General features: G+C 30.7%; 1 protein-coding gene across 1 annotated transcript; it reads left to right on the forward strand.

The window, feature by feature from the left end:
* LOC132735071 (uncharacterized) lies at positions 1 to 11,801 on the forward strand. The gene is made up of 4 exons (XM_060721975.1): positions 1 to 148; positions 507 to 732; positions 1,030 to 1,205; positions 11,303 to 11,801. The coding sequence occupies exons 2-4, from the start codon at positions 570 to 572 to the stop codon at positions 11,390 to 11,392; spliced, it is 429 nt and encodes a 142-aa protein (XP_060577958.1). The 5' UTR covers positions 1 to 148; positions 507 to 569; the 3' UTR covers positions 11,393 to 11,801.
* Positions 11,802 to 14,452: the final 2,651 nt, after the last annotated feature.

Raw genomic sequence — 14,452 nt, forward strand, 5'->3', positions numbered from 1 at the left:
TTTGTTCATAATTGAGTCAAATAATTGATGTATACACGTTAACGCACTTACAGTGTATACGCATTTATTGGCATATTATTGGAAACCGCCGGCCTGGAACTTATTTAGCTTGAAGTATTATAAATGGATTAAAGTATTTGATACTAAGGTAATGACTTTATCTTATCATTTTAGTTCAATTAATATGCTTAGTAGAAAGAAGATTTGATGAAATTAGGTTGATAATTAACGATGTTAATATACACTGCCGGAAAACAGAACACAAACTACCACAAAATGTTCAGTTTAGTACTGTTGAAATTTACTCTGCTGTATTACTATGATAGGTATTGAAATCTTACATGGTGGCATTAAATCTAAATTTGGACTAATTTCAAGACCATTTAAAAACTGTAATGCAAATATTTTCCATATTTCATTTTTCATTTATTAATTGTTTTGTTTTGCTACAAGTCCTTAAAAACTGTTTTGCGCAGTACGCATATTGTGAGATTATATTTTTGCAGAGATTTTTGTGATTGTTTTGAAAAATATACAAACGGAACAAAATTGTCTATATAACTGTGAAAATGGATACTGTGAAACGGCTTTCAAGAGATTTCTCCATGTTAGATACAGTTTCGGATGTCCACAAGAAAGCAGACGCAATATTACTTCGCATACAACAAGCACTGGGTCGTACAGCTAGTTCCAAAAGTCAGTATATGACTATTCATCATGGAGAAACATTCAGTAAGTATACAATGTTAAAAGGCTATCTCCCTCTTGTCTACAGACTGCTACAACATATCTACATATTTCATGAACAGCTATTTTATTTCGCACCTTGCGAAAACTTATCACACTTTCCGCCTGTCTTTCAAGCACGTAAAGTTTGAATCTCAGTCAAAAATCATTGCTATTCATTTTGAAGAAAAAAAGAAAAGAAAAGAGGTTTTCTTATTTCAAAGTAATGAAATTATAGCTTAAATTTACACAAATGGCGTGGAAGTTTAAAAAAGTAAGCAAATGTGTTGCTTTTATTTGAAGACAAGAAGCACATTCGGATGTTAAGTGTTGTATTGTTCCTTGGATGTGTATCAGCGGCGGCGATTGCGTGTGGTATCTATTATGCGTTTTATTGGAAACCATGTACAAAGAAGTTCCTCTACACAAAACAACCGGAGGATGACAATGTATGTGCGTCAGAGGTTCATGAATTATGGGTATGATAAATATCATTTGATAAAATTATCTGCTGACGTTTAAATAGTATTTTAATTCCAATCGCAGTGATAAAGCAAACAACATATATACAATGCAACCATCGCATTATATGAACAATAAATAATTAATGTTTGTTTCTAAGCAACAAATCAGTTAACAATCTACATTATAATCAACATTAAGCCCATCCAAGTGTAAATGGAGAGTGTACAGGTAAAAGGTTAACATGTCATAACATTTTGCCAAGATTGTATTCAATTTTATTATTGACTTTGTATGAATACTAAACTATTCACTAAAATCTAATAAATATTCCTAAAATAATCCTTATGTTCACTTGATATAAAACATCGGCAGTCTTTAACATTTTAGTAGGTTTTAATATAAGTTGTAACAAGCAAGTATTGGTTACTCACCCTTAAAATAGCCAGTCTTTAGACGTATATAATTTTTCAATAAAAATTTTCAGCGAAAAAAAAACTCAATGTTCCCAGAACTTTTAAGTTTAAAATCATGTTGTTTTTTTACAGGATAATACGCATGGGCTGAAAGCAGAAAAATGTCATTTCTAAAAGCTTACGTTACCAGTTTTTTCCCCTCCACAAAAAATTTACAACAGAAAAAAGTTTTGTACGGGAATATATTCAGCTTTTTTAAAGTTTTCTGCTTTACTTTTTTTTAAAAATTGTCCCTCTACAGGAAATTTTCATATATTTTAAAATTCCTATCTAAGCACTTTTTGAGGTCTCTTTTCATTTGAAAACCGTTTGCATTATAGACAATGGGAAATATAAAATTTATTTTTTTTGTGCTGACTCATAACATTACATACGAGCATTAATTATATACGTGTATATAATGATTATTAAACCGGTCACACATTTGTTTCAGTGAATGATTTCTCGTTTAAATTCATATGTTTAAAAAAATAACTCATTTAACTTTTTGCTTCAATAATAAATACAATCAGACCATTAAACAAGCTCGTTTGTTTTTGTTTGAAAGAATAATTACCTAAATACTGGACGAAGATTTCATCTTAAAATAAATCTTTCCGAATCCGTCAAACACAAGACTGTTGTTGTCCCAACACGAGGAGAAGGTTTTAAAAATGTAAAGTATCAAAGCGTATGATTCTTGTCATATTTCAGTAAACAGTAGTTCTATCAAATTCTATCGAGTCAGATAACGTTAAAAGTAATCCTTTATTTCCGACATTTTAGAATTGCTTGTTAAGTCAATGGAAGATGAATGAACACAATGTAATTATTCTATAATTGACAAATACGAGAGAAACTAGTGTATGAATGAGTTACATTTCATGATGTATGTCTCACACACACGTGATTTGTTGCATTCTATAATTGTAATCAACGTTGATGTAGATAATATAACTTAAGTCAAAGATTTCAATATGTAAATATATTTAGATTTCAACATGCTTCTGGAGAATGATTTATTTGTGTGGCAGAAATGCAATTAGTAATCTTCTACATCTGCTTGTTCAGTGGAAGACAAATATGCGAGGGAACATAATGTAATTATTCTATAATTGACATACATGAGAAAAGCTAGTATATAAATGAGTTACACTTAATGTTGTATGCCTCGACAAAGTGATTTGTTTCATTCGAAACAATCTCATTTTCTCTGATTAAAAACCATTTATAGTGTAAGTTTTCCATTATTACTTAACAAACACGTTGCCGTGGTAATATAAAATATTAATGGAAACCTTATTATTGCTGTTTGCGAACGTTGATGTAGATTATACAAACCAAGTTATTGCTTTATTATTATATATAATACATTTAGAAATTCAACATGGTACTGTTTGACTGATTATTTGTATGGTAGATATACAATAAAATCATCTGACATGGCAGTAGCTTATATTTACCGTAGTTTTCAGCAGGTACGTTATATATTTTTATATCAATATGCATATGTCTTACACAATACCAATCGAGTAAAGGTATACTTAATTACCTCGTTACTTACTATAGAGATTGGTTTAGTGTGTCTGTATATGATGGATAATGAAAACGTGCAACACCCTGACGCCCCCTGGCACAAGCATAAGCGGTATACAATTTTCAACACTTAAAAGTATTAGAATCAATGATGCCGAAGGACCAGAAAAATAAAACTATAACAAAACTGAAGACTTCTGTTTGGTTTTCATTTCTTTTAACGTTTTCTATTTATTAGAACATGTTTTCTTCAATTCTGCTATAGGTTGCAATTTGCCTGATCATCTTATTTAATTTGCGTTAAGATGTGAAAAATGGAAAAGAAAAAATGAAAAGATGTTAAAATCTCAGAAAAACTCAATTAAAATATCTCATCTAATTATTCGTAGGAAGAAAATTATTTTGTGATGTTGCCCTAATAGCATCATGAAACTACTCTTAATTAATATCTTGTACTTTTTATATTGAAATTTACTCAAAAAGACTTTATGGCAAGTCTTAAATGTAAAAAGGATATTGTTTCCCTTCAACTATTATTTTCATGTTGATATTTGTATTTTGTTGTATTTATATATGCACTTCAACTATCCGAGGAAGTAAAAGAGTATATATGGTGTGACGTGTCTTGTTGTTAAAAAACGTACGAATCCTACCACTACGACGCCTTTGTCTTCGATGCCTAATAAAACTAACAGCGGTCATGTTCTTGTCATCACTTATATACCTACGTAATCTGAAGACTGCAGGTAAAATAGTGATTTCATTTCGATGTTTACATGAACAAGGTTTTTGTTAAAGTCAGGTGAACTTTATCATTGATCTACTTTTTAAAACATAATAATTTTTTTCTAGTTATGATGAATATTTCTTCTTACATCATGTGACTATAGGACAAAGAGTAATAATCATAATGACAATATCTGTTCACAATGGCACAGAGCAGTTGTTTAACGTAAACGTTAGACATATATATATTCGTATATAATTGGTTAATCAAATAATCCAATGATTTACTATAAGAACGCTCATTTTGGAATGCGTCACATTTTAAAATTTATTTCAAATGTGTGTGTTGCTAATAATATAAGATGTTGTTATTCATTTAAGAGTTCAACTTTTTAAAACTGAATGTATTGAAGTCCATTATTTACCAAACTGCAATCATTGATGTGTGTAACATTAAGAAGAAGACCATTTGATCAATATATTAATTCGCTTCTATCAGGCATTAAAATCATTGGCAATTATTTCAACGTTTGAAATGAGAACACAACATAAGAGAAAATGATTAGTTCAATAGAGAACAAAAAGAATCCGTAAAGAACGGCCAAATCGGACAAATTTAATATGTTGCAGGCTCGGTTTGATTGGGAATGTTCTATGACGGTACCGGTACTAAAAAGTGAAAGCTACCATTCACAACTTCTATTGCTCTCACTGGCGCAGGCTTAGGTTGGGTTGATTTTGAATATTTAAAAGTTTATGTTTGACCAGGAAAATAAAACATTAGTTAGTCTTATTTTTAGAATACCGTTTGTAAAAAAGAAGTGTACTATGTGTTTCTAATGAACGGATCACACCCTTTGTTCGTATTATTGTTATTATTATTATATGCAGAGTTGTAAAAGGTTTAATGACATGTGAAATGTGAGAATAGAGTTACTTTCTTTAATACCATTAAAGTACGCCAATGTTCTAAAGTACTGATAAAAATGTCTTTGTAAATCAGTCAAAGTGTCTAGATAAAATATATATGGTGTACCAAAAACGACATTGAATAAACTACAACATCTTCAAAACACTGCTGCCCGCATCATCACAGGAACATCCAGATTTGAACATATCACTCCAGTATTGAAGAAACTACACTGGATTCCTGTAGTTTATCGAGTAGATTTTAAAATCCTTATGCAAACTTATAAAGCCCTACATGACCAGTCACCAATTTACCTTAAACATTTACTGGCGCTATATCAACCAACAAGAAACTTTAGATCAAAGAACTCTGCAAAGCAACTTGTTGTTCCCAAAAGTAGGACTGTAAGATATGGTGAACGCAGTTTCTCTTCGGTGGCACCTAGACTCAGAGACTCAAAAACAGTAGATGCTTTTAAGAAATCTTTAAAAACACATTTTTCCAGAAAATTTATAGTAACTAACTGTGCTGTATTTGTCATCACTATGAATTGGCGTGCTGTCTTTTGTTATGAGATATCTGGGTACACATTTGAAATATAATAGTCTATTTTTGAATCACATTTCCATTACTAATTACAGTTTTCATCAAATTGGATTTAGATTTCAGTTGTCTTATCTTGATTTGTTTTTTTTATTAATTTTAATAGTTTTAACGTATCTCTTTATTTTATTTTCAAGTCTTAGATTATTCTTCATATACATTTTTTTTATTTGATCGACTGAGTTTTAGACTTTTAGATTAATCATGGTATATTTTATACTTTGTAAATGTATACATAAATGTGTGTTATTATTTTTATTACTTTTTTTTTTGTCTATAAAGTCATTGTAAATGTATATAATTCCATTGTAAAGCGCCTTTGAACATTTTATTTTTTGAGAAGGGCGCTATAGAAATGTGGTAATTATTATTATTATTATTATATAAAATGACGGAAAATACGTGTTTAGTTTTACACTTCCTTATCTTTTATGACAGCGTATTATTCATAATTAATACCACATTCTACAAAGATGCCTTACTTTCACGGAACAGTTCAATATACATTGTATCCTACAATATATCATATCATATTATGCTATATGTGATATATTGTGTCAACTCGCATCTCGCGTGAAAGCTTAAAAACCTTTTAATTGTTTTTTGTAGCTTAAAACTTAACTGGTTTCACTGTTTTTTTTGTTTTTTTTTTTGTTTTTAATCCTTTTCTTGCAGCATCACACTTTTCCCGTTGGAGTGTATGTCTAATGGTAAAGGTATCGTGGGTTCAAGCCACACAATAGGGACAACAATGTTTTCTGATATGAAACAATTACAAACGAATCAAAAGTGATTGGTTTTATATTTCACAATCGAGCTTTAATACATTTATTTAAACTAACTTATTTTATTATAATCTACCTGTTTTTGAACGCTTCCAAGTCATAGATAAATATGATTTAGCATAATAAAACAAACGATTAAGTGCTAAATTATCTGCAATTAACATAATTTTATCGAGTGTAATAACTGTATAGTCAAGACAAGCAGTAAAAAATGACATTTACATATTTATCTAAATGATGATACTGCAAGCTCGCTCACGAAGGAGTACTTTTGAAAGCTGTCATAGACATATAAGATAGAAAATTATTGTCCAACTAATGCAAACGGAGAAACAAAACATATTCGTCTATATGGCTAATGAGTAATGTTTTTGGAAACATTATACAAAAAAAGAAGATTTTATGATAGCATTTCTGAGGCCGATTGGGCCTTCAAATGTCAAAACATTAATTGGGCTGTTTATATATATATACTTGTATATCATATATACCATATAACTATATAACTTATAATTACATTAACTGGTCAATTAAGCAACCATCAAAACTCCTTCAAGTACGTGACATTTGTTTCATTAAGAGCAAGTTAATTGTAATTCATTTCCCAGAGAGAAACATGAAATAAGATAAAAAGGCAATTCATTACTACGTTCGCGAAATTCCTAAGATTGTTTTCACAAACAATTTAGATACTCACTGTAATATAAGTTAACACGGTTAATGGAGCTCCACTGAGATTTAAATATGTAACAATTTAAGGTTTGAAAATTCAAAAATCTTAGCCCGATTTGAGTTCAAAGCGTTTAGTTGCTTTTCATTTTAAGTTATTTTGATGACAATGAAATAATTACTCTACAAAATTACGAAGTGAGCGGATAGTTTAAATATTTTAACACAGGTTATTGAAATAGACCTTCACAAAACAATAAAAATTTAAAGCAGAAGAATATTTTCAGACCTGTCATGCCTTAAAAGAAACTTCAAATGAGTCCCTTTTAGTCGTGTATAAAATATTCTTATTCATTTATTAAGAATTTCGATTATGATCCACCGATTTTGTCAAGTTCACATGGCAACTCTCCAGTTTTAACGCTGGATTAAGACCAAAGCTGTTCCTCTGTAGAGCGACCCACATAAACTAGGTGTCCTGCTGGAATTGGAAACCACACTGATACATTGTTTTTCAAACTTTTTAGAAAGAACATATTGCCGACAGTAATTTCTGCGACCCTTATTGTTTTTCTTGTTTATTGTCTGATAAGCTGATTATAGTTTCTAACATAAGGAAGACCTAAAGTTTTAAACCGTAAAGTCAGATTATTTCCGGTAAAATTTACAATCCCTGATGATGTCGTTCTAACAATATTAAATGTGACGTACAGATACTGTAAATTTGTTTCTTTTAGTTGTCCTAAATAAGTTTTTTTTTTAAACTTTCAGTTTATGATGATGTGTTCATGTTGGGTAGTTACAAGAATATTTCATCATTTACCTTATAATACTAGTTGTTCTATTTGAAATGTGTCCGATAAATGCGTATAAAATAGTAAGTAAATAAAACGAAATAAGACCATAATGAATATGATTTGTACAGTAGGGTGAACGTGTCAGTTCAGTTTACACGCAAAACGCACGTTACACGCTATACGAACGCACGTTACACGCTATACGAACGCACGTTATACGCACGGAAAACGAAACGAAATACGCAGACGCACGCATAACGATATACGCTAAACGAAATACGCTAAACGATATACGCACGCTAAAACGCACGCAAAATGAAAACGTTTCTAAACCTTTATTAAAACATCGTAATCATTTTAAGTTTTTAACAACTTTAGCTACATGTAGAACGTTTAAGCGATAAATTTTGATTATCATATAGATCTATATGGTAGCTAGAAATGTATTTTAAACGAGTTTATGTAAGAACTGAAATGCACTCAACTTAGCACCGAAATTAATTTTTGTCACAGCCTCAACAAATGATTTTAGATATATTTATAAGCTATCATGCGCTAATATCGAAAGTAAAAAAGTTAGGGTAGCCTGTTTCTTTTTATGCGCAATCGGATAAAGAACTATCCCTTGCATTCACTACGTAATCTCTACGTAATAGTCCAAAATGGCCGACATTGAAAAATTCAGCGCAAATTTTCATAAATATACAGTGCTAACAATTAAATTCAGATGGATTTATGAGGCAAATCTATATATTAAGTGAGGCTGCATCATAAACAATCGAACTATATAATCTTGAGTGTAAAATAAAGGAATTAACTATTTTGACAGAAGTCACGAAAACAGATTAAAAACACAGGATTCTACCACGGATAACATTGAGGGAAATGGATAACATTAAAGGAAAAGCTTCCAGAATCAAGAATGATTAAATTGCTGGCACAATACGTAGATTTAAGTTGATGTCCTGTATGTTCCATTAGGACATCGCATTATTTACTGTCTTGTCGCCAGTAAAAGCTTCTCAAAACGAAAGTGAAAGTAGAAATAATCAGCGAAATCACTAAAAAAGGTAAAATTTCTAGGGCATTACAATATATTAGTATAGATCTATATAAATATTAAGAACGCAATTTTATTTTAGGTCTGAAACTGTAATCAAGAGGAAAAAAATGAGGAAAATTATTGGATTTACAAAGACAGCACAACAGAAAATATTTTTCATATCACTTAAAATTGAAATTTATTGACATGCGCTTAATATGTATTAATATGCTTTATCACACACCAGTGCCGATTTTGCCACTCAGTAAATATGGTATTGCACATCCGTGCATATAATTTGACATGACGTCATTAGCGTTATAAAAACATTGTGTAAAGACGCGCTAAATGTTAGCGTTATACTATAGGCGTGTAAATGAAAAACTACTCTTATTTCACTTTAAACGGTCTTTATTTTGTGTATGTGATACAGTAGGGTGAACGTTTCAGTTTACACGCAAAACGCACGTTCCGGAAAAAACGCATGCACGTTACATGCTATACGAACACACGTTACACGCACCCTTTATGAAACGAAATACGCAGACGCACGCAAAACGAAATACGCTAAACGATATACGCACGCTAAAACGCACGCAAAATAGAAAACGTTTCTAAACGTTAATAAAATATCCTTATCATATAAATTTTTAACAACTTTAGCTAGATCGTTTAGTGATTTGATTAAATGATAGCTAGCCATTCATGTATTTTAAACGGGTTTATGTTAACTAACTTATCTTATGTCCCAGGTTAGAGCTGTAATGATATCAATCCGCGAATGCACTCAACCTGGCACAATATTATTTTTTGTCGGGCAGCCTAAACAAATGATTATTGAAATTATAAGCCATCAAGCGCTAATACATGCATTAAAAATTATTTAACAGGGTCGTCTTTATGCACAATTCTGAAAAAATACTTTGCTTTATACCAGGAATCTCTTAGATAGATAATAATTACTTCGACACCGCTTCTGGCGTAAACAAAATAAAACGAATGGTAGTAACTTTAGCAAATCAGCGATCAAATTATCAAATCATTTACATACAGGCGAACGAAATTAATACATGACCTTTTTAAACAAAGGAAAACATACATTGCAGACCGGCAGCCCAACATATTTTCCAGACAAGGGCTAAATCTATATGTTTCAGGACTTTACACCTCCTGGACGTTTCGGCCCTGAAAGTTTCAACCTCAATTTTTAACCACCTTTTTTTCAATTTGATAAATATATATAATAAATACCATGCATTATGGGTTATAATATATTCTAACATGACCCGCATTTACCCTATTGACGTAGAAGAACGGAAAGTGTGTGTTATTATGCAACAGATGCACAGTTTGACATTCTATATTTAGACATGTGACGTAATCATTATACACGTGACGTAACCACAAAAAATCTGACACGCCGAAAATAAGTACGGAAACAAATCTGAGGCGCAAATTTGCTTAACTATCAAGTACGGCAACATTTATTTGTTGATGTCGTGTTAGAATCGAAATAATATATCCAAATCAGTGATTTTATCGCTTGATAACATCACTGTTTGTCGTTCGAATGTGCATCATTATATCACTCGGGCTACGCCCTCGTGATATAATTCCTCGCATCCGAACTCCAAACAGTGATGTTATTGAGCGATAAAATCACTGTTTGGGATATATTATTTCTTAAATATATATAATATAAAACATACTTGCAAACATGATTGATATAAAAAAGATTTTCGGTGATAATACGTATAATGAAATTTCCCTGGGAAAATAAATATTAATTTGATTTTTTATATGAGTTCTGAAAAAATTATCAGCTGTAAAACTACATGCATATATTTATTCTTTTTTTTTTTGTTATCAAAAAATTAAATTCCATAAAAAGATATTGATAAAATATGTTTTAATATAACAGATAAGAACGATTATAGAAGTGTGAAAAGCCTAATGAAATTTAATGAATTAAAGTGTTATATTAAGAATAAACTTGTATTTTGAGCCCGAAACTGTAAGCGAGAAAAAAATGAGGAAAATGGAGAAACTTGTCAACCTCATGCACCTCGATCCATAAGTGCCAGGAGGGGGGGAGTGTTGGACTCCAATAATTTGTGAATCATGTGTAAACTGTAAAGTATATGGATTTACCAAAAGAGCAGCGCATCAGAAAATATGTTTCATAGTATTGAAATTGAAATTTATTGACATTTTATGCACTATATGTTATAATATGCTATATTATTATTAAGGAACATTAAATGCCTAATACCTTCCTTTTTTGTTACTGTCACAAGTTAAAAAAGAAAGGTGCTGCCTCACCAGGACTTTAACCCGGGACCCTTGTAATACCGTTCTGCCACTCAACTGACTGAACTATATTGTATTAGGCTGCTTACGCATCATCTCCCTATATAGTGAGCATTTTAGTCAGTTTTAATATAAGTTGTAACAAGCAAGTATTGGTTACTCACCCTTAAAATAGCCAGTCTTTAGAAGTATATAGATTATTCGACTAAAATTGACAGCGAAAAAAATTACTCAATGTTCCTAGACGACTTGTAAGTTTAACTCATGTTGTTTTGTTACAGGATAAGTACGCATGGACTGAAAGCGAGAAAACTGCATCATGTTCTAAATGCTTACGTTCAAACAGTGTTTTCTCCCCTCCACAAAAATGATTACAACAGAAGAAACAGTTTTTGTATCGGTACATACGATTCAGCTTTGTACATGTATTCTGCGTTCATTTGTTCAGCATGGTTTTAAAACTGTGACTACCATCTACATTTGCAATTTTTTCATATAGTTTTAATGTCGCTAATATAAGCACTATTGAGGATACTCGTGTCATTATGTTAAACGCTTGACATTAAAGACATTGGAAATATAAAGTATTATTATTTTGTGCTGACTCATAACATTACACACGAGCATTAATTATATACGTATATATAATGATTATTAAACCGGTCACACATTTGTTTCAGTGAATGATTTCTCGTTTTAATTCATATTTTTTAAAAAAATAACTCATTTAACTGTTTGCTTCAATAATAAATACAATCAAATCATTTAACATGCCCGTTTGTTTTCGTTTGATAGAATAATAATCTAAATATTGGACGAAGATTTCATCTTAAAATATATCTTTCCGAATCCGTCAAACACAAGACTGATGTTGTCCCTACACGAAGAGAAGGTTTTAAAAATGTAAAGTATCAAAACGTAGGATTGTTGCCATATTTCAGTAAACAGTAGTTCCGAGTCAGATAACGTTATAAGAGGCTTTTTGTAAGAAATCCCTTATTGCCGACAGTTTCGAATTGCTTGTTCTGTCAATTTAAGATGAATGTAAGAGTGAACACAATGTAATTATTCTATAATTGACAAACACGAGAGAAACTAGTGTATGAATGAGTTACATTTAATGATGTATGTCTCACACACAAGTTATCTGTTTCATTCTATAATTGTAATCAACGTTGATGTAGATAATATAACTTAAGTCAAAGATTTCAATATGTAAATATATTTAGATTTCAACATGCTTCTGGAGAATGATTTATTTGTGTGGCAGAAATGCAATTAGTAATCTTCTACATCTGCTTGTTCAGTGGAAGACAAATATGCGAGGGAACATAATGTAATTATTCTATAATTGACATACATGAGAAAAGCTAGTATATAAATGAGTTACACTTAATGTTGTATGCCTCGACAAAGTGATTTGTTTCATTCGAAACAATCTCATTTTCTCTGATTAAAAACCATTTATAGTGTAAGTTTTCCATTATTACTTAACAAACACGTTGCCGTGGTAATATAAAATATTAATGGAAACCTTATTATTGCTGTTTGCGAACGTTGATGTAGATTATACAAACCAAGTTATTGCTTTATTATTATATATAATACATTTAGAAATTCAACATGGTACTGTTTAACTGATTATTTGTATGGTAGATATACAATAAAATCATCTGACATGGCAGTAACTTATATTTACCGTAGTTTTCAGCAGGTATGTTATATATTTTTATATCAATATGCATATGTCTTACACAATACCAATCGAGTAAAGGTATACTTAATTACCTCGTTACTTACTATAGAGATTGGTTTAGTGTGTCTGTATATGATGGATAATGAAAACGTGCAACACCCTAACGCCCCCTAGCACAAACATGAGCGACTTAAAAGTATTGGAATCAATGAAGCCGAAGGACCAGAAAAATAAAACTATAACAACACTGAAGACTTCTGTTTGGTTTTCATTTGTTTTAACGTTTTTTATTTATTAGAACATGTTTTCTTCAATTCTGCTATAGGTTGCAATTTGCCTGATCATCTTATTTAATTTGCGTTAAGATGTGAAAAATGGAAAAGAAAAAATGAAAAGATGTTAAAATCTCAGAAAAACTCAATTAAAATATCTCATCTAATTATTCGTAGGAAGAAAATTATTTTGTGATGTTGCCCTAATAGCATCATGAAACTACTCTTAATTAATATCTTGTACTTTTTATATTAAAATTTACTCAAAAAGACTTTATGGCAAGTCTTAAAATGTAAAAAGGATATTGTTTCCATTCAACTATTATTTTATGTTGATATTTGTGTTTTGTTGAATTTATATATGCACTTCAACTATCCGAGGAAGTGAAAGAGTATATATGGTGTGACGTGTCTGTTGTTAAAAAACGTACGAATCCTACCACTACGACGCCTTTGTCTTCGATGCCTAATAAAACTAACAGCGGTCATGTTCTTGTCATCACTTATATACCTACGTAATCTGAAGACTGCAGGTAAAATAGAGATTTCATTTTGTTGTTTATATGAACAAGGTTTTTGTTATAGTCAGGTGAACTTTATCATTGATCTACTTACCTTAAAACATAATAATTCTTTTTCTAGTTATGATGAATATTTCCTCTTACATCATGTGACTATAGGACAAAGAGTAATAATCATAATGACAATATGTGTTTACAATGGCACAGAGCAGTTGTTTAACGTAAACGTTAGACATATATACTCGTATATAATTGGTTAATCAAATAATCCAATGATTTACTATAAGAACACTCATTTTGGAATGTGTCACATTTTAAAACCTTATTTCAAATGTGTGTGTTGCTAATAATATAAGATGTTATTATTCATTTTAGAGTTCAACTTTTTAAAATTGGATGTATTGAAGTCCATTATTTACCAAACTGCAATCATTGATGTATGTAACATTTAGAAGAAGACTATTTGATCAATATATTAATTCGCTTGAAATACCAGTTTTCTACCAGGCATTACAATAATTGGCAATTATAACAACGTTTGAAACGAGAACACAACATAAGAGAAAATGATTAGTTCAATAGAGAACAAAAAGAATCCGTAAAGAACGGCCAAATCGGACAAATTTAATATGTTGCAGGCTCGGTTTGATTAAGAATGTTCTATGACGGTACCGGTACTGAAAAGTGAAAGCTACCATTCACAACTTCTATTGCTCTCACTGGCGCAGGCTTAGGTTGGGTTTGATTTTAATATTTAAAAGTTTATGTTTGACCAGGAAAATAAAAAACAAGTTAGTCTTATTTTTAGAATACCGTTTGTAAAAAAGTAGCGTATTATGTGTTTCAAATGAACGGATCACACCCTTTATTGTAATTGTTTGTTCCTATTATTATTATTATTATTATTATTATTATTATATGCAGAGTTGTTAAAGAAAGGTT

Source organism: Ruditapes philippinarum, unplaced genomic scaffold, assembly GCF_026571515.1.
Source record: "Ruditapes philippinarum isolate M1 unplaced genomic scaffold, ASM2657151v2 ctg16_1_1_1_1, whole genome shotgun sequence".
Lineage (NCBI taxonomy): Eukaryota > Metazoa > Mollusca > Bivalvia > Venerida > Veneridae > Ruditapes > Ruditapes philippinarum.

Coding starts and splice junctions, on each gene's coding strand:
- LOC132735071 (XM_060721975.1), top strand. CDS start 570: ATGGATACTGTGAAACGGCTTTCAAGAGATTTCTCCATGTTAGATACA. Junction 733..1,029: donor TCATCATGGAGAAACATTCA/GTAAGTATACAA, acceptor TTTTATTTGAAG/ACAAGAAGCACATTCGGATG. Junction 1,206..11,302: donor CAGAGGTTCATGAATTATGG/GTATGATAAATA, acceptor GTTTTGTTACAG/GATAAGTACGCATGGACTGA.